Here is a 25,089-nt window from a genome sequence, read left to right on the forward strand (position 1 = left end):
GCAAATCCAACGTCCATTAATGCATTTTGAAGGCCTAGAATCGGCATTGTATTGTAATCAAAGACGTGAGGTGGAGGATGTTATTTAGACATAAAAAATATTTATGAAAATGCACACTCCTGATTGATTGCTCTTTTTGAAGCAGCTCCCGTCCAATCTGCTAAATATGCAAGCGGCGTAATGACCTGCGGAGAAGTATGAAAGATATCAGATATCAAATCAAACAACCAATCTTTCACTTTATTTAAAGGCACACTGTTTTCAACAATGCCATAAAGGAGGGGGAATATATTCTACTGGCAGGGAAAAGCTAATTTAAAATGGAAAACTGGGCCATTGCGTATTTTTACTGCACCATTTTCAGAGACTTACAAATCCCTCTATATCGTATTTATCATCGTTGCTACATTACAGAATGAAAAGTGCCTGCACATATGCAACTATAGTCACTGTTCAAAGTTATTACATTCTATGAATCTTTGGGGGATTTTGGTGCCCTGTAATTGGCTTCATGCTAAAATATCTGTATTTCCTAGCTATCACGAGTTGTGAAAAAATATGGAAATACTAGCCTGAATATTCCTTTCTAACTGTGTAGCTTAGATAATTATTATTACAGCAACTACATCCCCTTTTGGAGGGCTTCAACATACCTGAAAACACAGTAAATATTGCAAAATTGTGAAACCTGGCAAGTACCGTATTTATAGATTTCAGGGTTTCCAGATGGAATGCCCTAAAACCCATTCAGTAGTGACAGGAAACATGCGACTCATTACAGAATGCTGTGAAAAACACAGGCAGTTAGCAGTAATCCACCAATTGCCACCAAATTTGAACTGGATACATTAGGAAAGCCAAAATGGAACTTGTTGCACACCATGGGAAAGCGTTACATGTGTCTGTTTAAATACAAGACGTGTGTACTGGCAAAAATACTTTAGGTGTTTCAGACAGAACCTTATTATTATTATTGCATGTGTGTGTGTTTGTCTAAGAGAGAGAGAGAGAGAGAGAGAGACATAAGTGTCACATTGAAGGCAAAGAAGAGTGAAATTATGTGAATGTGTGAAAAAGTTCTGTAATGGCTGCTCAGTACAAGGTGGGCTAAAGTGGCAAAGACATCCATTGTAAAATTAATTCTTAAGAATTGTGTGGTGGGCTGCATGCAATGCTCCGGCTGGGCCAAGCATGACCCACAAGTCGTAGGTTGCCGCACACTTCTTTACACCAAATGTACTCGGCAGATTGAAGATTACTTCAAGTCGGCGTGTTTTTTGCGACTCTTAAGTGCAGAGGGAGAGAATAATTGGTGCCTCGTGGCTCCTCGCTTCCCCCTCTTCACACGGCCGCTGACCTTTTCAGAGAACAAGACAAGAGGCTGGCACCTCTAAAAGCTGTGTTTATCTTTGGAATTAGGCGGCCGCGCCCATGTTATTAGAGATGGCCCAGATTTGTTTATCGCTGATCAGGTTGGCATTGTCCGTACACTGTGCCTCGAGAGTAATCGTTTGTGATATGATACGGCGAGGGAAAAAAAATGATGAAAGAAAAAAAGAACAGGACACATGGTTTTTGTCGCTCTGCAAATCTGATTCAACCACTTTCCACCTTCAAATCGCAGAGGCTGACAGAGTCCCCGGGGAAATTTACAAAGCTATTCAGTGCTCATTGGCGCTTAGAGGAGAGCACGATAGGGGTGAGACTTGTGGTCGAGGCTTCATTCCGACAAAACACTAGAGCAGCTGATGTCGCTCGTTTTCCCTCGCCCTCGCTGCTTGAAGATGCAATGATTTGCTACTCCAATTCACAACCGGGGCGACCAGTCAATTTGTACCGGTGGGTCGGCCTGTTTAGAACACTACTGCAATTTGTTTCCATGGTCGTCGTGTGCTGGCTGACAGCAGTCATGCTGAGCAGCAGTGAGTGAGACACAAACGTACCCATTAATATACTGTTCTGCATTCAATTGCTTAAAAATTGTCATTTTTTTCACTCATTTTAACCATGGCTTATCAAAAACGTCTCAAGTGATTAAAAGGTATATTGAATGGGACATTTTATGCATTTTTCAATTTAAAACGGTTTATGTCGGTAATATGCTTTTCTTCAAAATACAGTGGTACTTTGCCTTAAGGGTGGCCTAAATTACAAGTTTTTCAAGGTATGAATCAAATCAAGTGTATTCAAATCAAATCAAGTGCACATTTCAAACATACAAATGCAACACAAAGTGGTTTACATAAATTAAAACCAAGATTGAACAAGAAATGACAATAAGTTTCTAAGACCAACCCCTCACAGCCCCACATTTAAACACAAAACACACCCACATGGACATGCAAAGGAACTGTTACTTGGTTGTTTTTTTGGGTTATTTTATTTTTATTTTTTTGCTTTGTGTTGCCAGATTTTCTTTATTTTTTATGAGCGAACTTCAGATATGCCACAACAGTGAAATACAAAAAAAAATAAAAAATTTAAAGATTTTGCAATTAAGGTAATGTCCTCCTCACATGTGGGCAGGGAAAGCCACACTCACTGATGCACTTTTAGCCATGGAAACCCATGCAAGGAGCAGTTGAAGGCCACAACTCTCACCCAGATGCTCACACGCAGACTCTAGATGCACAGACTGCTTGGCCAGTGACGAGTCAGGCTTTTGTTACCATGATGACCTTGGGATGGAGCCTGAGCTTTCCAACTAGAGAGGTTTTGTGGACTGCCTCTATCATACCCGCAAGTGTATGTGTGACAGCGGGCTGGATCTCGCTGTCGAGTGCGCTACGGCCAGCTGCTTCTGTTTCTACTAGCTAACAAACATAGATACAGTATGAAAAGCAATACTGTTTTACAATGTTACAATTTTACGCCATATTGTGAGAGCAGAAAGTAGCCTGCTAACTTAACAAACAAAAACAATCATAGCGGTCTATTCTTTTTACTTTTTGTTATTTGAGACATGGTAAAAATTGTTGGCCCCACCCCATAAATGTGATACAATCCTGTTAGTTTGTGTCATCGTCTATGAACCAAAAATAGGCTGTTACAGTAGCTAACAAACATCCATTCATTCATTTTCTGAGCCACTTCTCCACACTAGGGTCGCGGGAGCGCTGGAGCCTATCCCAGCTATCATCTGGCAGGAGGCAGGGTACACCGTGAACAGGTTGGCAGCCAATCGCAGGGCACATACAAACAAACAGCCATTCGCACTCACATTCACACCTACAGGGAATTTAGAGTTGTCAATTAACCTACCACGCATGTTTTTGGGATGTGGGAGGAAACCGGAGTTACCTGGAGAAAACCCAAGCAGGCACGGGGAGAACATGCAAACTCCACACAGGCAGGGCCGGGAATTGAACCCCGGTCCTCAGAACAGTGATGCAGATGCTCAAACCAGTCGATCACCGTGCCCCTAGCTAACAAAAAGAAAAACAAAAACAAATAGTGTTTCATATTTTTTTCACTTGTTGATGGAATGTATTGTCACCATTTGGGAATTTCAATTAAAATAAACTATTTCCCCTATTCAGAATCAATCATGGTACAGTCCCATTGTTCTATGTAATCTTTATGAACCAGGAAGTAGCTTGCTAGCTAATTAATGAATACAAATATGTTTTTTGTTTGAGTCATGTCGAAATCAGTATGGTCTCTGTTATCTTGTATCATCCTTTATGAACCAGCAAGTAGCTTGCTAACTAATAACAACCGGAATTTTTTTTTTTTTCCCACTTTTGTTCCAGGAATTAACTTAATTATTTTAGCCTGATAAAATCGTTATGGCAGCTCCAGATTCAATTTTGGTACGATCCTGCTATATATCACCCTCCTAGCTAGATGTTTTATTTTCACATTTTCTGTTTGAGTCACCCTCTTGAAAATCGAGCACAGTCTTGTCTTATTATGTCATTCTCTGTGATCAAGGAAGTACCCTACTAACTATGACAGACCAAAATAAAACTCACAATGTTCCTTTAACTTTTGTTAGCGGAATTTATTTTGACCTTTTCCCTCGAGTCACATAAAAATTCATTCTTCAAAATCGAAGTAGGCCTGCCAAAAAATGGACAGACAAAAAAGCAACCCTGGACAATTCTTTAACTTTCTGAAAGAGTTTATTTTCACTTTTTGCCATTCAAATTCTGATTGTTATCCCCGCTCAATAATATAAATAATCCCTTTTTATGTCCGTGGGCCAAGAAGTTCGCCTCCTACTGTGCGCATGTACAAAAAAAAAAAAAATAGTTTTTTTGTTCGCAGTAACATCCTTGGTGGAGGTTTGCACTAAGTGACAGCATCTCTTGCCTTTCAAAGCAAATTACTAAGCATATCACATTTTCCAGTTTGATCGATAAGTCTTCTAACCTTTTACAGCTAAAAGATTAAACAATATTTTGTTATGACAGATGAGAAAATCCAGCAAAACCTCTCTCATTTAATTGTCTTGTAAACAGGGAAGTCATACCCCGCACTGATAGCTGAATTTAAAACTACAAATCGTTTGTCAGGAGGGGAGGACGACACCTGCTCATAGCAACTTCCCCCAGCGTCTCCCTCCGTGCAAACACAATCTGTGTTTTAATAAACCCATGCAGCATACTGCACACTGTCTGCCGAACGTCGCCTAAGAAGTCACGCCTCTGAGAATTGCATCGTCCGGCGCAACAATCCCCACGCAAGTTGAGAAACATATTATGCAAATGAGATGTTTACTGTTACATGTGACTATACCGAGCGGTACGGAAACCCAGTGGGGAGCAGGCAGCCGCTGTGGCGACTTTATTCGAGATGCTGAGGAGCAAGATAGAACAAACCCGGGAGGGGATAAGTCAAAAGCAACGTGGTGACTGAAAATAATTTTTACTCTGACTTTGGTTTTTGTACAATACAGAGTTTGCAAGCTGGGAGGAAAATTGCAAGCCTTACGTGCAGTGGACAAAAATATGTAGTAGAATGAACCCCTGCATATTCGCAGATACATATTTGCATATTCACTTTTTTTTTTTTGAAACCAATCCTGCAGTATTTGCGGCGGCACGGTGGCCGACTGGTTAGAGCTTCAGCCCCGCCTGTGTGGAGTTTGCATGTTCTCCCCGTGCCTGCGTGGGTTTTCTCCGGGCGCTCCGGTTTCCTCCCACATCCCAAAAACATGCATTAATTGGAGACTCTAAATTGCCCGTAGGCATGATTGTGAGTGTGAATGCTTGTTTGTTTGTATGTGCCCTGCGATTGGCTGGCAACCAGTTCAGGGTGTACCCCGCCTCATGCCCGATGACAGCTGGGATAGGCTCCAGCACATCCGCGACCCTAGTGAGGAGAAGCGGCTCAGAAAATGGATGGATGGAATGGATGCAGTATTTGCCAAAAAAAAATAAAAAATCACCTATTTGCTGTTTTTGTGCACAGGCCATGTGCCCTGAGATTGGCTGGTGACCAGTTCAGGGTGTACCACGCCTCTCGCCCGAAGATAGTTGGGACAGGCTCCAGCACCCCCGCGAGGTAAGGATAAGCAGTATGGAAAATGGATGGATAGATGGATGTGCTCAGGCCAAAGCAATAGAAGTATTGCTTTCCGGTCATCTTGTGGCATCTATAAGAAATTCTAAAGCTTTTCTGGATGGTATCAATTACTCGTGCATGCTCGCGAGCTTAGTCCTTATCCCGGTTCACTGTAATGGTCCATTTGGATCAAATACTGGACACCTCCTTCAAATACATGCATTCTTTTTTCATATGGGAAAAAAAGGGCTACCAACTGTTATTAACACATTTTGTAGGCACTACAGTTTAAGAGTTGACTGCGGTGTTCGATGCTAACCAAAACAATAGCACCTACCAAAGCACATGAATAGTCTCAGAAGAAGCAATGTTCGGGCATATTTTATTTGTTGCCAGCACAGCATTGAATATGAACTCACATGTGACGTTATTAACGCTATTGCAGTAGACTCTAAGATGTGGGCACTCCACAATGTTGTGTGTGTCCATGTTTAAACAGCAAAAATATTTTTCAAAAGTTATTAATGCGGAATTACAAAGGATGTTTACGTGGCAACAGTGTCGTTAACAACCATTAGCTTTCAGGTAGACTCTGACATGTGGTTACTCCACAATGTTGCGTGCATCCATGTTTGAACTGCAGAACGGTTGTTTAAAAAAATAATAATAATAAATTGCCCGCAGGATTAAAGATGATTTTATCTTACGTGGCAGCAGCGTCATTAACAACTGTTTATCCTTCTGATAAAATTTGACATGTCGTCGCTCCACAGTATTGTGTGTCCATGCGTAAATAAAAGATTATCTTATGTTATATGGAGATGGTGTCTTGAAAGACAATTAGCATTGTGAATATGTGTGAATAACCTAAAAATGCATTCAAAAAGCTTTTCTGCCTCATAAATATAATTTAATAATAATAATAATATATGTTTTAATGATTTTATACAGCTGTTGTGTCCTTAACAGGGGGTGGTCCGCTCGGGAGGTCAGCGTGACCGTCTCGTAATTATAAAGTTATGCCACCTGCGACACACCCCAAGTGTCCTTGTGCAAGACTTGAAACACTTAAGAGCTCCTGACGAGTTGCTTTGCACCTTGCCATCATCACCAGCGTGTGGATGTGGGTGTGAGTGGGTTGCATAAGAGGCTATGCAATGAAATGCTGCGAGGCGCTTTTGGACTTAAGGGCTATAAAAATGGAGCCATAAATGCCCTCTATTTATGGAGGGTGTTTCGGCGTGGTAAAGTCTAACTACTTGAAAATTGTTATTCTGCTCGTCGGAAAAAAAACCATTTCGCACTCAAAATAAGCAAGCAACAGCCTCATCAATATCTAATAAGGAGCGACAACACGCTATAATAAAAAATGCATAGTTAGTAAGTTAAAAATGTACATGCAGCTTTTTGCAAGTGCCGTCTCAAAATAGTGCGCGGCATCAGCGAGCACTCACCTATAAATTTTATATCTGGTCGTGAATCCTTGGCGGAATCTATCCACAAAGGACAGATAACTGCGTGAGTGGTGGAACGGTCCGCGGTCGGAGATGAGCCAGTCATACTGCTTGGCGACATGTTGCTCAGTGGCCAACGGGTCTTGGCGGGAAGACTGAACTGTTATATGGTCCCATATAAACAGGAAGCAGATGACCTTAATAAACCTCCAGTTCATGCTTTTTTTTCAGCCGCTCTCTGTTCATTCTCGCTCCATTATGTGGAGACCTGATGGGCGAGACAAGAAGAATAAAAGGAGAGAAGGGGAGGGAGTGGGAAGAGAAAGAGAGTCATTAGATGACAATTTTAGCCATATATGAGGTTAATTGTCCTAAAGTCCAAAGAAAATAAAGGTGTTTTCATGCATCTTCATTTTAGTCCAGTCAGACGTTGTTCTGATCCAGCTGGCAGAATGGACCATAAATGGCATAACGGTGACAAATGATGGATCACATGGTATTAAAAGATGAGTCTTTGGTTTAGCATGTAAGCAGTTAGCATGTTAGGTATGGTTAGGGTTACAGTATTAGTGGGTTAGGATTATGGTTCGGGTTAGGGTCAGTGTAAACACAGCCCAAGGGGAACATCTTGAGCAAATTGAGACAAAGGCATGCTGTTATCCTGCAACATGCTCACAGGTTACATGTCCACAGTTAGCTGAGCAAACACACTACAAAACCATCAATTGAGTCAGACCAGAGAACCAAATTATAAGTGTTAAAAAGCAACCTGTGACATACCCTTTACTTATAGCTATAATCACCTACTGTTTTGGTTGAAAAGGTCATTTTCACACAAGCCACTACTTGAGGACAGGCCACAATGCCAATGAAGCTATTCACTCCTCTAACATCTTGCTGTATTTGTCAATATCTTATTTTTAATATTTAGTTAATGCCCTATTCATTTCCTGCACTGTCCAGGTTGGTGGAGCAAAGCAAATGACGGCACGGAAATGATGTCATTCAAAACATAGTTAAAATGTTGCAGAATCACATACAGTACAAGGGGCATAACACGCAATGCCTACGTCATATTGAAGTGACGGCTCTGTTCTTTTGTTGTAATGTAGAATTTGAGCTTAGGGGGCGCCAAATGTTAGATACTATTCCTTTTACTTAAAGACTGTTACCCATCACAATCAAGTAACCATCCCGTATTTTTCTTTAAAGCTATAGTATGTAACTTTTGGCACCTCCCTAAGCTCGACTTCTGCATTACAACAAAATAACAGAGCTGTCGCTTCAATATGACTTAAGTAATGCATGTTATGCCCCTTATATGTGATTCCACATTTATACTACGAATTGAAGGACAGTGGTCATTTCCGTGCCATCATTTGCAATGCGCCACCAACTGGGCCAGCGTGGGGAATGAATAGGGCATTCACTAAATATACTGACTAGTGCAGCAAGATGTTAGAGGACCTGAATGGCTTAATCAGCATTGTGCCATCTCCACTTGTAGTGGCTTGGGTGAAGATTAGTTTTATTTTAAAACCAAAAAATGTTGTGGATTATAGCATTAAATTGTTATCAAGACAAGGTATAAAAGGCTTCTTCATGAAATATTTTATTATGGCTGTGTTCACATTTTGGGTCCTGGTTCACTTTGTGTTCACGTTGGCATTTTTAATAATCACTTCCAAAGGTTGCCCAGTAAAAACACATTTAGTATGCTCCAGGTTTCACATGATAGCGTTCACATTTGAACAAAAGACACGCAATCATAACTATAGCACTCGTGGTTGTTATATACCAAACCTGGAAAGTGCAACCACAGCACGCACCATTTCAATGGCGTAATTTGAGGATTGTTTCCAGTCGAGTTACTTGTTGAATAAATCAGTGAATCCACCCACTGTCCTGCAGCACATTCGTGTTCCATGACACATTGTACACTGTGAAGTGGGAAATGATCCAATTTCTCTTAAATCGGTCAGAAAATTATTAGTAATTTACAACAAATAATATACTGTATCTTTGGTCATCTATCTTTGCTAGGAACATATATTGACCGGCAGCCAAAATGCAGAAAAGACAGTTTGCCTGAATGTATTATTGCTCTCAATATGCCAACAATTCATTACAATAATAAACATGAGCATGTTTCGATAAATTATGAAGGGCGAGGCCTTCAAGCTTGTCCTCAACTAACCTAAAAAGAAACCTAAAAAATTACTACATTAAGGATTTGTGAATCCGTTTGTACTTAACAGTATCATGACTACAATAGCGTAGAGATAATCCCTTAGTGTGTTCAAACCAGACTGCAATGTAACACATCATTTACAATACTTACACGCTGTGAATAAGAATAATAATGTATTTAGTGTCATTGTAACAGTTTGAGAACAATATAAACACCTTATTCCTCAGGTTCATTACAATACTACACATCCTCATTGTGGAGACTTCCTGTTTTAATATTCTCTTATTAAAACACCAACCCGCGCGTGTGGGAGCTGTCCGCCGAAGTTAAATTAAGTCTGAGTTAACGATAATTATTATTATTATTATTATTTTTTTTTAAATCTGTAATTGCACTGATAGAGCTTTGGCCCCTTGCCGTGGGGGGATGGCCGACAGCGCTATCAAGTGTGGCTGGGTGAAATCTTTCCTATTTCATGCTTTATTAGACAATATCTTAAAAGCGCAGACTAAATGTAATGGGCCTAATCTGTTCCCACTAAATAGATGATGAACAACTCGATACCTAACGTTAAATATCACTAGCACACTTAAAAAGGGCTCAAACGTCACTCTTTGGTAATACAGTCGAAAATAAATTACTCATTGTTGCATTCTCTTTTTATTTACTGTGTTTTACACAACATCCCAACTTCATTCGAATTGGGGTTTGTAGTTAGAAACCCTAAGCCTTCATAAGGGTTGTTTTGTGAAGTCAATTTTACTTTAATGAACAGTGTCTTATTAAAGAAAGGTGTCAGAAACGTTCCAGGCCTGGTGTCACAAAATTTCAAGATAGATTTCAATCTAAACAACGTAATCTCCCAAGAGTAAAAACTGTGACTGCAGCTCAGCACCCATGCATCCATCCATCCATTTTCTGAACCGCTTATCCTCACTAGGGTCGAATATTACTTTATCTAGTTAGAATAATGGGCTTTTATTCATTGTTTTACATTAATAGTATATCATAATTGTGTAAACGTGTAAAGTGTCACATAAAGTCAATTAGTTTTTACAATGAACAATGTTACCTGAAAGTATTTCACATAATTAAAAGATTTAAAGCATATTCATGGTAACTGAGAATATTGCATCTCTAGTTCTGATTATATAATCATTTAATGAATACATAATCTTTTAGTTGACGCATCCTGGTGGATATGTAGATCATATAGATCATACCATTTCCGATGAGTGACATAACTACTATGTATTCTGGAAGTTAAGATGGATTTGCGAGCGCAGTACTGTGCTCCACCCCGAGGCTTCGAAATTTTACCTATCTAGCGCGTCATTTCTCTTTTGAATCCTCCTGAAACCTCCCGCCGTGAGTACATTTACATTCATATGGTCACAGGATGAGAATAAATCCTCCCGTCTTATTTCCACAGACAGGATTCAGTCGGCGCATTAAGATCTTTATACCTCCTGCTGCCATGAAATGGTGTTCATCCATGCTGCGTTTTCTACAGATAGTTGTACAGCGTGACTCCTTAAACCTTGATTTACTGCTAGCTAAAATGAATGCCAATTCAGCTAATAGCACCACTAATATATAATGGTTTGTAGCTAGCTAGCCAATGTGACAGCAGGCTGTTTGTAGTTAAACATTCACTGCCATTGACGGCTTTAGAAGTCAATTCTTCATTTTAACTGGGAGGGCTGGCATTGAATGAGTTAAGATTAAAACCAAAGGTGAAATAAGGGGGGAATACAGTGAACCCGTTTACCACAGGGATACGTTCCAGTGTGATAGAGAAACCATCTACATTTACTTTACATACTTTTATCCATCCCATATGATTTACAGTAAATGCATTTGTGCTTATTAAAACACAAATTTTAGACACAACGTAAATGTATTTGAACACCTCAAAACCAATTACAAGCATAAATTGTACAGAAAATACTGTATGTATTGTAGTGTCTGTGTACATGCATGTGTTTTTAAGAGGCGGAGCGTGGTGGGGTGTGAGCTGTGGCTGACAGCAGCTGTGTTTGTGTTTCACTTTTCTTCTGGCATTTAATAAACAGCTGAAAAGTACATCAGTGATTGTGGCTCTCCGTTCCCACCTGTAAGGGCATCACACAGTAAGTAGGTATACTGTAAAAACCCATAAAAAACAATTGCTTGAAAAAAAACACGATATAGCGGGAGCGCCAATGATGGAGCACGATTTAGTAGGGAACACTCTGTGGTTTCCTCAAGGCGGTCAATAGTAAATAGTATATATATGATTGTATAATTGTAAATACTGTAGTCGTGTTAGCATTAGGCAACATAATACTTGTGTAGCTGTGTTCACAACTAGCCTCAATTTAGGACAAGACACACTGTAATTCCAAAAGGATTTCTCTAGCTAGCTTTCGTGGGAGCAAACTCCATGTTTATGGTAAAGATGAAACACAAATTGTCAAATTATAAACAAGTGTGTGTGTGTTAAATTATATTAGAATTAGCAGTTAGGAGGACATATGATTAGCAATGGTCAATACACAATATGTTAGCCTCATTTTAGGACAATAGTAACACACTAACTCCAACCTAGTATTGGTTGGTAAGTCTTTGTAAAACTCAAGCTATTTTCAAACCTAAAATGACAAATTAATGCCAAATCTATGTGTTTTTGTATGTTTTCTCGAAGGCTTGCCTCAGCAATGAGTTTCCATATACAAAAGTAAATTATCATAGGGTAGATCTAAAAAACTAAAATTAAAACAGGTTCAACAGGCAAGGTAAAAGTAATGTCATTTATACTAAGGGGTGTTTTTGGAAACGTTCTGGATTAGGAAGCCTCTTAAATATGTAAAGATGGAATTGGTTTCTTTCATAAAAATCCATCCATCCATCCATTTTCTGAGCCGCTTCTCCTTACTAGGGTCGCGGGCATGCTGGAGCCTATCCCAGCTATCATCGGGCAGGAGCCGGGGTACACCCTGAACTGGTTGCCAGCCAATCGCAGTTTCATAAAAATATCAAATCAAATAAAAATTAAAGATGCTAGGACCAATGAATGGGCCCTTACACCTCTTTTTCATAGCGAATCCTGGAAATGTTAATCAAACGCCATGCTCCACCCATATTAGATGGCATACCCAAAAAAGTTTTGCCAAACTGGGGCTCAAGTACTGGCACTGGAATTTGCCCGAAATGGCTGCTTCACACCAGAATGCCTGACTTCTTGTTCATTCTGTGTATGGGTCTTTGATACTTTTTCAAACGTCCTGTTACGATCTACATATTCACCCAATTTCATGTTGAAACTGTTTTCATGGGCTATTTTTTTTTTTTTTTCAAACTTCCCAGGGGTTGCTACTGAGTGAGTGTTGGGTACCCCTAAAATACAAGTTGTACATATATTTTCGCTCGGATACACGCGCTCATATACAGAGCGATTCCAAGAGTCCAAGCTGAACTCCTGGAATCGGAACTGTTCTATTTGGAGGTCTTTAGTATTAAATAGACATCTCTGACACTTATTTTCAAATGCGAGAAGCAGTTATACATCAAGGGCACACATCCAGCAGTAAGTATGCCACATTGGTTTCCAAATAGTGCTTTCCCTGCTCCTTTGAGGACTGTTGTCAGATGTAGGCAGGGCCTTTCAATGCCATCCAAAGGACAACTAAATAATTTGCAGAACTGCAGGATAACTAGATGGAGGTCATCTAACTGAAAACCAGATCCACAAATACAGATCAAAGCATTACAGAATGGAGCTGCAGGATGGCATTAAAATACAAAACTGCACAGATTTGGAGATAAATAAATTTAAATTTAATTTTAAAAATGTAAAAAAAGAAATTCTATTTTCCAGCAGACAAAGCGCATACATTTCAAAAGGTCAAGCAAGTGTGAGAAAAACATTGTGGCTTTAGATGACACTTTCGCTATGATGATATTGACAGTGGATTCACGAAAAACAACCAAATTCATGAAAGTGTGACATTTGGTTTTACAACATAGATGCGTTTACATTGTAGCTTGTCGCACAAACAAGCAAAACAACCAAGTGTATCCCTAATCTACGCTAATGCAGTGGAAAAGTAACTACTTATAATACAGTAAATACCGGTATGAAAAACACTTTTAGGACATAAATATAAAACAACAAGCTGAAAAATGGAAACTATAGCAGTAACCAGGATTTTTTTTCCTGAACATATTACATCTTTATTATCATCATAGTCTTTTTTATCCTAATACAGCAAAATAGATGAGTGAATCAACAGCACTTCTACACTCTATATTGCCTTAATCAAGACCGAGTTTCACATAATCGACCTTATTCTTGATAAATTAACTGTCAGGCCGAACACATATTAAAAAAAAAAAATACTACCACAAAGTTTGCAACTTTTTTCATTTTCACATTTTAAAATAGCCTCGTTGAGTTAATAAAACAACAGACTCAATCAAGCATGCTGTTGTAAATATTGATCCATCGATCCTTTGTGTTTGTTGTTTTTTTCCCCCATTTACATCCCAAGGCCAGATTTGATATGCGTTTCACAAAACAGTCTGGCGGTGTCTTGTAAATAATGGCCATCTTGTGCTGTTTGCAGATTACATCTTTTTGCAGAGTGGATTAGCGAAGACGAGAGGAGACGGCCAAGAAAAAGAGGAAGCTGCACGGAGTGGATCGCGTTGAATAAGAAAAAAGAAGGGAGGATGTCTGCTTCAGGAAATCAAGCAGACAGGACAAGGGAGGGCTTGTTTTCTCCGTCACCCGCCTTAGAGCGGCCCTATTCATGCGGCGGCTCCTCCTCCATTCAGGTTCATTCAAGGGGATTCAATTTTCATTCTGGTCCCGTCACTCGCTTTTGTCAATCAATTCCCATCTTCTTCCCCTGTGTGCATGCATCTAAGTGTCCCTCTTTATTCCAAAAAGTTCATAAGAATCAAGAGGCTTGTTCTCCCTGTTTGAATTCTGAATTCTGGTTGCGAGAAACATCAATGGTGACTGAAGTCTTTTGGGGGAGACAGGTAGACACCAGGGATGCTGCACTACCATCATTGCCTGTTTGTTACACTGCATCTGGTCGCCGTTATAAGCAGGGATTTTTCAGGCCAAATGATAAGCTATTTTGAGAGCTTTCCCATACTCAAATATCTCCATAATTTGCAGGTGTTCCTCAAGGTGAAATTTTACATCTGGTAGTATCAACCGGGTATGAGCCCCCAAATAGGCTGGGTAGCTTACTGGTATTTTTTTCATTTTCATTAATGCAGCCGTCAAAGACGGTTTAACATTAAATTTGGTCGGCATTTCAGTCATGAGTAAACTCACAGTCTCAAGAACCCATGCCCGAAAAAACACAGGTCTGCCATATTGGTTTGAAGAGTTTTAAGGTCATTTTAGGGATTTCCAGAGGTCCTTCAAAAACATCTATCCTGTTCAGTGTCGTGGGGTGCTGGAGCCTCGCTCAGTTGACTTTGGCCGAAAGAAGTACTTATTGGATGCTCCACTCCCAACAAATACTCACATTGAAACGAAAAGGACACTCAATTGAAGGACACGCTGTTGTGCAGTAATTGGTCGACAGAGAACAGTCTCAATCACACCGCCTGGTAGGAACGTGCCTTTAGAAACACAAAAACCTTAGCTCCTACATGGAGGTAATAACCCTGTTGCGTCACCTCTCAGGGGTCCAGTTGAGGGAATAACCCAATGTAAATCAGAATTCTGAGAATGATGATCGCACAGCTCTCAGCCATGTGCGGAAAGGCGTGGTAATGGTCTGCCACTTGCAATTGCCGGGAAGCAACAGAAGAACTCGAGGATCAGCCATGGCTAACTTCATTTGTACTGGATTCCATATCCCACCATTCAATCCCCCCACATCATCGTCTCTCGACACAGTCGCTACTTTAAAAAAATAAATAAAAATGGCTGCGATGGCGCCCTGACCTTCACAAAACGTGGCTGAGCAAGCAGCACATTTGATAATTAAATTCCCCTGGCTGGTCAGCAACCAATCAGCTCAGCTTGGAGATCAATGGCCGATTTTAAAGAGCAAACTAATACACTAATGGTCAGTTATTCCAATTTACCTGGCAGCTGAATTATTGCAAAAGAAAGGAGGGCGGGGAGGTAGCCTGGGTAATGTTTTTGTGGTAAACACGACGCTGCAGGTTTATATGATAGTAGCCCCCCCGTATTTTCCGCGATGGTACGCAGGCAGTTTATGAGATGGTTCTTAAAGCAGGGAATGTCTCTGTCATAAAGCAAACTAATTAATAAGATTTCAGAGACAGCGTGAGACCAGGCGCTATGGATGTGCCGGAGCTGCGTGTCTTTTCACAGATAAATTGGCCACCAGAAAAGCAGTAAAATATGACATGGAATAAAAAGTGCAATTCATTTGCTTCATGAGGGAATTGGCAGCGAGGGAAAGAAAAACATTGCCACACTTTAATTATTTTTTGTTCCTCAAGTCTATTACTTTAAAACTGTGAATGAAAGAAACGCTCAACCTTACATTGCGTAGATGTTAAAAATGCAACAAATTAAAAACGTCTAACAAAGTTTTGAGGACAATTAGCAATGAGGGTTGAGGGATGCAGTGACTATGGAGCTTATAATGCATCTAGGGAGCTCATACAGCGACTCTGAACTATGAAGCTTATTCATCAGCAATGGGCTATGGAGTATGTAACAACTATGGAAGTTATACACCAAATAGGGAGCTTAAAGAGCAACATTGAACTGTGAAGCTTATATAGCAACGAGGGAGCTTAAAGAAAGACTGTGTACTACCGAGCTTGCAATTGCCTACGAACTATGGATCTTATACACCAGCGAGAGTGCTAATACAGTGACTTTGGACACTGAAGCTTATACAGCAACAGGGGAGCTTATACAACTATGGAGCCTCGACAGTAGGTTGACTGTGGAAGCTATACAGCACCTACAGTATATCTAGAGCTCATACACTCTGTACAATGAAACCTGTTTATACAGCAACTTGGGAGCTCATATAGACTATGGAAGATGGGACAAAGTTCTAGAAAGTCGACCATCACTGCAGCCCTCCACCAGTCGGGGCTTTATGGCAGAGTGGCCCGACGGAAGACTCTTCTCAGTGCAAGACACATGAAAGCCCGCATAGAGTTTGGTAAAAAATAAACACCTGAAGGACTCCAAGATGGTGAGAAATAAGATTCTCTGGTCTGATGAGACCAAGATTTTTTGGCCTTAATTCTAAGCGGTATGTGTGGAGAAAACCAGGTACTGGTCATCACCTGTCCAATACAGTCCCAACAGTGAAGCACGGTGGTGGCAGCATCATGCTGTGGGGGCGTTTTTCAGCTGCAGGGACCGGACGACTGGTTGCAATCAAAGGAAAGATGAATGCGGCCAAGTACAGGGATATCCTGGACGAAAACCTTCTCCAGGGTGCTCAGGACCTCAGGTTCACCTTCATAAAAGACAATGACCCTAAGCACACAGCTAAAATAACGAAGGAGTGGCTTCAGAACAACTCCGTGAATGTTTTTGAATGGCCCAGACAGAGCGATGACTTAAACCCAATTGATAATCTCGGGAAAGACCTGAAATTGGCTGTCCACAAACGTTCACCATCCAACCTGACAGAACTGGAGAGGATCTGCAAGGAGGAATGGCAGAGGATGCCCAAATTCAGGTGTGTTGCATCATTCCAAAAAGACTCATGGCTGTATTAGCTCAAAATGGTGCTTCTACAACCCCAATTCCAATGAAGTAGGGACGTTGTGTTAAACATAAATAAGAACAGAATACAACAATTTGCAAATCATGTTCAACCTATATTTAATTGAATACACTACAAAGAAAATATATTTAACGTTCAAACCGATAAACATTATTGTTTTTAGCAAATAATAATTAACTTAGAATTATATGGCTGCAACACATTCCAAAAAAGCTAAGACAGGTGGCAAAAAAGTTGAGGAGTGCTCATCAAACACCTGTTTGGAACCACACCCACAGGTGAACAGGCTAATTGGGAACAGGTGGGTGCCGTGATTGGGTATAAAAGGAGCTTCCCTGAATTGCTCAGTCATTCACAAGCAAAGATGGGGCGAGGTTCACCTCTTTGTGAACAAGTGTGTGAGAAAAGAGTTGAACAGTTTAAGGACAATGTTCCTCAACGTACAATTGCAAGGAATTTAGGGATCTCATGATCTACGGTCCATATCATCATCAAACAGTTCAGAGAATCTGGAGAAATCACTGCATGTAAGCGGCAAGGCCGAAAACCAACATTGAATGCCCGTGACCTTCAATCCCTCAGGCGGCACTGCATCAAAAACCGAGGATATCACCACATGGGCTCAGGAACACTTCAGAAAACCAATGTCAGTAAATACAGTTCGGAACTTACTCTTAATGAGGGCGGCACGGTGGGCGACTGGTTAGAGCGTCAGCCTCACAATTCTGAGGACCCGGGTTCAATCCCCGGCCCCGCCTGTGTGGAGTTTGCATGTTCTCCCCGTGCCTGCGTGGGTTTTCTCCGGGGACTACGGTTTCCTCCCACATCCCAAAAACATGCATTAATTGGAGACTCTAAATTGCCCGTAGGCATGACTGTGAGTGCGAATGGTTGTTTGTTTCTATGTGCCCTGCGATTGGCTGGCAACCAGTTCAGGGTGTACCCCGCCTCCTGCCCGATGACAGCTGGGATAGGCTCCAGCACGCCCGCGACCCTAGTGAGGAGAAGCGGCTCAGAAAATGGATGGATGGATGGACAACGTCCCAACTTCATTGGAATTGGGGTTGTACTAAATACCGAGCAAAGGGTCTGAATACTTTCCATACCCACTGTATATGTATGGTCTATGGAGCTTGTACAAAAAGGACAGGAACATTTCTCCTGCGGTTCTAAATTTGAGTGATTTGTCACTAAATTCGCCAGCATTGCCGCTTCACGCGACTGTGGCTGCCTCACAGATGAAGATTGATCATTTGTCAAGGCACAAATTGGCTTTCAACTGCTTTCTCTAATTACACTGTGGTTTTATTGATGAGAAACCGCTGACTGTTTTCCTTGGATTTACCTCAGTGGGCACAGGCTTTTTTTTGTTTGTTTTGAATATGTCTTGTCTCGCCAAAAATACATTAAGGGGAGGGGCATAAAAGCGAGCCAACCTGACAGATTGCACTCATCTGTTCTGCTGGAATAATATACGACAAGAACATGTGTGAGCAGATTCCCTTCCCTTAGCGGCGTCCCATAATGCTCCGAGAAGAGCCCCCGACATGATTCCAACCAGTTCCGAGGATGTCGATGACAAGTGCTCGCTGTGCAGCTCCACCGTGCTCGTGCATGTAAATGTCAAGCAATGTTATCCAATGTCAGCTAGCCCACTGACCCAAAAGGTGTCCACCAAGGGAAAGCATGAGCACAGAGATGTTATCACGGAGGGGGTGCATTACAATAATACACTGCAAAAACTGGATTAAAAAAATTTTAAAAAATAATGAAATGAGAACTATATTGCATAAGTGGAGCAAAATTATCTGTCAATAGAACAGGATTATTAGATTTCTTAAAACAAGTAAAGACCGCTAGCCTAAAAAAAAAACACCGATGTGTATTTATACCATCTACACTATAGTATACATAGTATACATCTTCAATATATAGAATTACGGTATTCATTTAAGTTAAACTTACACATAACTAGTAATGAAATCTCAATAACAAGCTATAGTACCTTATCAAGATGTTTAAGGGGGAAAAATGCCTGCAAGTGAAATGTTCTTGCACAAACACACAAAAAAAAGAAAAACTGGTCAGAAAAACTATCTTGGGCGACAAGAACAAGCACAAAAAAAAAAAACCACTAAATAGCGTGACGGCGACGCGTGAACCACAGGATAGCGGGGGTTTACTGTAATCAAATCATATCATCCATCCATCCATCAATCCATTTTCCGCTTATCATCACAAGGGTGACGGGCGTGCTGGAGCCTATCCCAGCTGACTCTGGGCGAGAGGCGGGATACACCCTGAACTGGTCGCCAGCCAATCGCAGGGCACATGTAGACAAACAAACAACCATTTACAATCACATTCACACCTTCGGGCAATTTAGAGTTTTAAATTAACTTTCCATGCATGTTTTGGGGAGGTGGGAGGAAACCGGTGTACCCAGAGAAAATCCACGCAGGTACGGCGAGAAAATGCAAACTCCACACTGGCGAGCTCGGATCCTCAGAACTGTGTGGCAGATGTGCTAACCAATCGGCCACCGGCCACCCGCCCAAATTATATCAAATAGATAAATTTTAAGGTTGGTGACATGTTTCCAAATAAAATTTATTAAAATAATGAAAAAAAATACAAACGTACACATTTTATAAGAGCAAAATAAAGCAAATTTACTGTATTTATATTGCGCGTTTCATACACAAGGTAACTCAATATGCTTTACATGATTAAAAGCATTTAAAAACAATGAAAAAAAATGCTTATAAACAAAGAGAAAAAAAACCATACTGTAATTAACATATTTATTTGGGTTAATTATTGTACAAACTGAAGCTAGCTAGTTGTCTGTTATTATATTTTTAAATTATAGATAGCTGGGGATTATAATCTATTAAGAATTAATCAGGTTTTTTGGAATCAATAGTTGATTTATCATGTCTTGAAGCAATCGAGGCAAAATGGAGCGTGGCACTTGGCTAAAAGAAGAGGAGGCACTGTTGAATCAGTCTGTCTTCGGACAAAGCTTAAATACACATGTATATCATTTAATTATACAAATATGATATGATATATATAAACACGAACAAAGCCTAAACATCGCATATTGTCGTATTTGGTGGCTCTGTGGGACATCTGTTAAAAAAAAAAAAAAAAAAACATTGTAGATATTTAAAGGTCCAATGGTTGCTTAGTCACAGTCACCTTCGCCATTCAACCCAACCGGGAGGATGTGCTTAGACCCGTTTTGCTGAATCCGGAAAGCAGGTTGCGCATATAGCGGATTGGCTCTCGTGCTGTTTCACGTCACAATCAAGGAGTCTTGAGCTTGTGATAACTTGGTGTTGACCACACATATAAGCATTTGCGAGCAGACATATTGAAGCGGTTTGACATTTACAAACATTAGCCACGACCTTTTTCCGAGCAGATTAGTGAGGGAAATTCACTCTTGACACACCAAAGGGTAATAGCGCTTCTGGATAATCTTTCAGAGACATTTGATAATCAGGCCTTTTCTGACTTTGGAAAGGGTAGACAGAAAATAATCAAATTCAGCCCCATTATCAGCATGTGTGTAACCCCCAATATCGGCTATTGGAAGTTGAGCTCCATGCCCGCAATGGCACAACTCTTCCAGGACACTGGCATGGAAACCGGAGTTCAGAACATTCAGAGAGAAAATACATTACTATTGCACTGTTTATCTGCATCAGGTAAATACCTCCAGCATGTATTAAATGGGCCCCAACATAGACTCAGCTCACCTCAGGTCCCATTAATACTTTACCATTGTCATTACTTGACGAATTAGACACCCGTTTCCAAGGTATCTCCCCACTGCGACTGATCCGTCACCCTTCGCTAGTGTCATAATGTATTCATGTCTCACTGCAGGTGTCGCCTCCACGGCTGTTATGAAAGTCTTGTGAGGCGACTGTGAAGATTGCAGTTGAAGTGAGGGAAGATGTATGCAAAATAGAAAAATAAGAGCATCACCTTATCAGGCGGAGGCCATGTTTTTCCTCATCCTATCCCGGTCTCCGAGAGAGGGAAAAAAATAGTCGTTTTCTCATTCCTGGGTTTTATCTGAAAATGACGCTTGAACGGAATCATGTCTTTGCCCCCCCACAACCCATCTCTTCCCGCTTTTACCGACAGATGTTCATATATCACAAGGAAATATATGTAATGAAAAAAAAAGGGGGAAGAAAATGGAGAACAGCTGCTGCCCTCTCGAGGGAGGCGACCGGTCGCATAATGCGCAGAAAGCTTTTGTCCAGCTGCAGCGGGTTTATTTTTGCACTCGCTCTGATGAGGTGCCATTCGTGAATCTAGCGACCTCATTTTTTCCCAATTTGCTGTTTACACTCCAATTTGCCCGCCTGATGAATAACTAATGAGCAGACTTGGGGGCTGATGGTTTCCTGGGCTAGCGGAGGAAATGAAGTGTTAAGACGGTGTCCTGCCCGCTCCCACTGTTCCTAAATTCAAAGTCATACCATTTGCAGGAACAAGAGGGAATCAGAAGAACAAGCGAAGAGACTCGGCGGATTCCTTAAGTCGGCTAAATCTGCTGAGACGCACGGCAGATGGTTCCTTCCAAGTGTCTCCCATCTCAACTCCTTTCAGATTAAGAATTGTAAAGTGAAACGGGGTTATATTACCAGTGCCTTGTATCACCAATATCAATATTGTAAAGGCTGCTTTGTACCATGCCGGGCTCAATCGCAATCACAGAAGGCACCTCCCATGCTCTACCAACTGGCATAAAGAAGCCAACTTTGGAATCACACAGATGTGCTGCGTCAGCTCTGTTAAATACCGTCCGTGACTTCACAGCAGCTCAACACGGTGTCACCCGCCAATGACTTCAACCAGAACAAGAAGGACACCGTAAACAAATAGAGGACATCCAACATTTGCTGCCTCTCTATTAGGGCTGCCAAATTTTGAATATGGTAAACATTCCATGGGACTAAACACTCATCAGAATCATATTTTTGGGCCAAGTATGTTAAACATGCAAGGAATTTGTCACAAGGAGTGGGTACCACTCTATTACTATCGCAAAAAAAGACACTACAACAGAATATACTCTCCATACAAATATATCGAAATTAACAGGAATATGGAGAAATCTCAACTTGATAATGGAAAGAATTGCAGGTGAATGTAAGAATTACCTTAAAGGTCCCATGCCCAATTTTTTTTTTCATAAATTTTGGTGTCCTTTTATCGGGTTTGCAAGATAATTTGGGTTGGAAATGCCAAGAACGACCTTTTTCAAGCTGTTCTCATTGGCGTTGGTCGTTTACACCTGGCAAATGAGAAGGCTGAATTTCTCATTAATATTCAATATGTAAATAAGTTTGACTCTCATTGGATCACTGTTATGATTATTTACATATGAAAAACAGCTTAGTTCTTATTGGTCCTTGGCGCTATCACGACGTCTTGTGGCTAGTGGCGACCAAGCGATCATAGTGATGTCTCGTTTGATTCCTTCGATGTGGGGTCTTACTATCATTTTGAATTCACCAAGCATTGGATTGTTATCCCACGAATAGGGAACTTGAGCTGAAAGAGGATGTGGGTGAAAATTAAAAGGGGGGGGACATTTTGAGGTCATCTTGCGCTCCCATTCACTTGAACATAACCGACATGCGACGTTCATTTCTCGCACATATTTTGGCGATAATGACCGCAAACTTCACTATTTCATCCACAGTTACATTTGAAATGATAAATATAGTTAAGTATTGTTGTAAAACACAACATACTGTATGACTACTTTATAGACTGTATTTGTAAGGCTTGGCAGTGGCTGAGACTCGCTCGCATAAAACCCGTAAAAAAAAAATCGCGTAAAGAAAATGCCGTGTTGCCGTTCAGCTTAGCTGAGTAGGTGGGTACCAACCATGAAGTGGGCAGGTACTTGAATAATTAGTAACTATCTACATCACAAACACACAGAAATCGGATCTGGTCGTTTGCAAGCGTTTTAGTGTTCAAAGGCTATTGCATTCAATTGACAAGTGAGGTTGAAGAACACTCAATGTGTGAATAATTCCAGATGAGCCAAAACAATGGCAAATGAAATCCAATCATTTTAAAAAATATATCATTACACCACAAGTTGTTATCAATTCCCATTGTCTAAAGAAAACTACATCTGCGCTGCGGCAATATTTTCTATACAACTGTAATAAACATGAGGCAAACAAGCTTGTCTTTCTAGTTTATCCTTTGAGATACAGTAAATATGCAGAGATTGTACAGAGCAGCTACACAATGAAATATAAATGAGGTTTTCTGACTAACAGGACAGTTGCTGTCACATTTATACGGAACAAAATATAAATCGAGCTTCCTTGTGACAAACCTACAATTATTTGCAGTTACTTGGAAAAGAGCAGATAAGAATAACTTTGGTCAATGAGCCACATGCTGCTTCACCAAGTCTTTCCATTACTACCTCCAAATTGATGAGTTTGGAATGGAGAAAAGCCCTCTAACCCAGTTTTTAATAGTGAATCCTCAACATGCTCAAACATTGATGCCATGCTCCTCCCACATTATATGGCGTAAGCAAAAGGGCTCTCCATTTTAACATCAGCTACCTGTCTAGTATACCACCTTTGGATTGGGGATGATTTGGACAAATTTCCTAGTAGGAGTTGGTAAAGGACACGGTGGTGGGCTGGTTAGCACATCTGCCTCACAGTTCTGAGAACCGGGGTTCAAATCCTGCCTCGCCTGTTTGAAGTTTACATGTTCTCCCTGTGCCTGTGTGCGTTTTCTCGGGGTAGTCCGGTTTCCTCCCACATCCCAAAAACATGCATGGTAGGTTAAATGAAGACTCTAAATTGCCCGTAGGTGTGAATGTGAGTCCGAATGGTTGTTTGTTTATAGGGCCTGCGATTGGCTAGCGACCACTTCAGGGTGTACCCCGCCTTTCGCCCAGAGTCAGCTCCAGCACGCCCGTGACCCTAGTGAGGATAAGCGGTTCAGAAAATGGATGGATGGATGGATGAGTGCAGAGAACTGCAGTCACAGTTTTTACTCTTGGGAGATTACGTTGTTTAGATTGAAATCTTGCTTGAAATTTTGTGACACCAGGCCTGGAACATTTCTGACACCTTTCTTTCGCCAAAAATGGCTGCTTCAAACCAAAATGGCCACCTTTCAGTTCAATTCCAGGCATTGGTCCTTGCAACCTTTGGTGTGTCCTACATTCAGATAGACATATGCACCAAATTTTGTGTTCATTGATGAAACTGGTGTTAGGGGCAAATTTTTACAACTTCCCATGGGGGCACTGGGGGACTGGCTTTTGAGGGGTTGTACTCGGTACACCTAAAATACATACAGTACGTTTTCACCAGAATACACAGAATTCCTTTGTCGCCCTACTCTACTGACAAGTAGAAGATTCGTATGAGAAAAACTGCATTTTGTCTCCTTCCCATTCCATTTAATTCCAGAGAGGCATTCTAATGCCTCAGTGTTTACTGAGTGGAGTATAGATTTTCTAGCTCAACCATTTAGGTACCCTAGCGCTGTACTAAATTTTACATTAAATCTGCTTTTCTTTCAGTACCCATTTCAACTGCAGCTGACAACAAAAACAGAAAATATTGAACCATAGTTTTGTCTGAGATTTAAAATTATTTGAATTCTTCCTTTTCTGTTCTCAACTGCCTTCTCGGAGTCTATCTCCACATTATAAGGACGGTACATTACAGTGCACCAATTACCTCCTATTTTGGTGTGGTTGGTTTTCCACTTCAAAATAAGGCAGTGGGAAATTACAAAAACCCCAGAACTAACAAACAACAACAATGCTGTTTGAAGTGATTTACCTGCCCAGCCCAACAACGGCATACTCTCCATTTAAAAGCGCAGAATAAATGGTCGGAAGAGCTGCCTCATAATGAGAGAGCCGCAGTGGCCTAATTATAAATACAGGTCATGTTTTCCCCTCTCCCAATTTTTCGATGAAATGGCCCTGAGCAGTAAACGGAATTACAAAACTAAATTGTCTGTCAGGACATTTGGCTATTCAGACTGAAGGCTAACCTTTTATGAAGCGAACACACACTGGAGAGAGAATACACTAACAGTATTTGAGCTGACTTGACAAGCTTTAAACCAGAGGTGGGTAGAGTAGCCAAGAATTGGACTCAAATAAGAGTAG

General features: G+C 40.8%; 1 protein-coding gene across 1 annotated transcript in view; it reads right to left on the bottom strand.

The window, feature by feature from the left end:
- brinp1 (bone morphogenetic protein/retinoic acid inducible neural-specific 1) overlaps positions 1 to 25,089 on the bottom strand; it is a 173,471-nt gene that overhangs the window by 125,100 nt on the left and 23,282 nt on the right. Inside the window, exon 2 of the mRNA XM_061699284.1 lies at positions 6,963 to 7,230. Within this exon, the coding sequence (XP_061555268.1) occupies positions 6,963 to 7,180 (218 nt within the window). The 5' untranslated portion in view covers positions 7,181 to 7,230. The remainder of the gene's footprint in view (positions 1 to 6,962; positions 7,231 to 25,089) is intronic.

Source organism: Phycodurus eques, chromosome 15, assembly GCF_024500275.1.
Source record: "Phycodurus eques isolate BA_2022a chromosome 15, UOR_Pequ_1.1, whole genome shotgun sequence".
In the NCBI taxonomy this organism is placed as follows: Eukaryota; Metazoa; Chordata; class Actinopteri; order Syngnathiformes; family Syngnathidae; genus Phycodurus; species Phycodurus eques.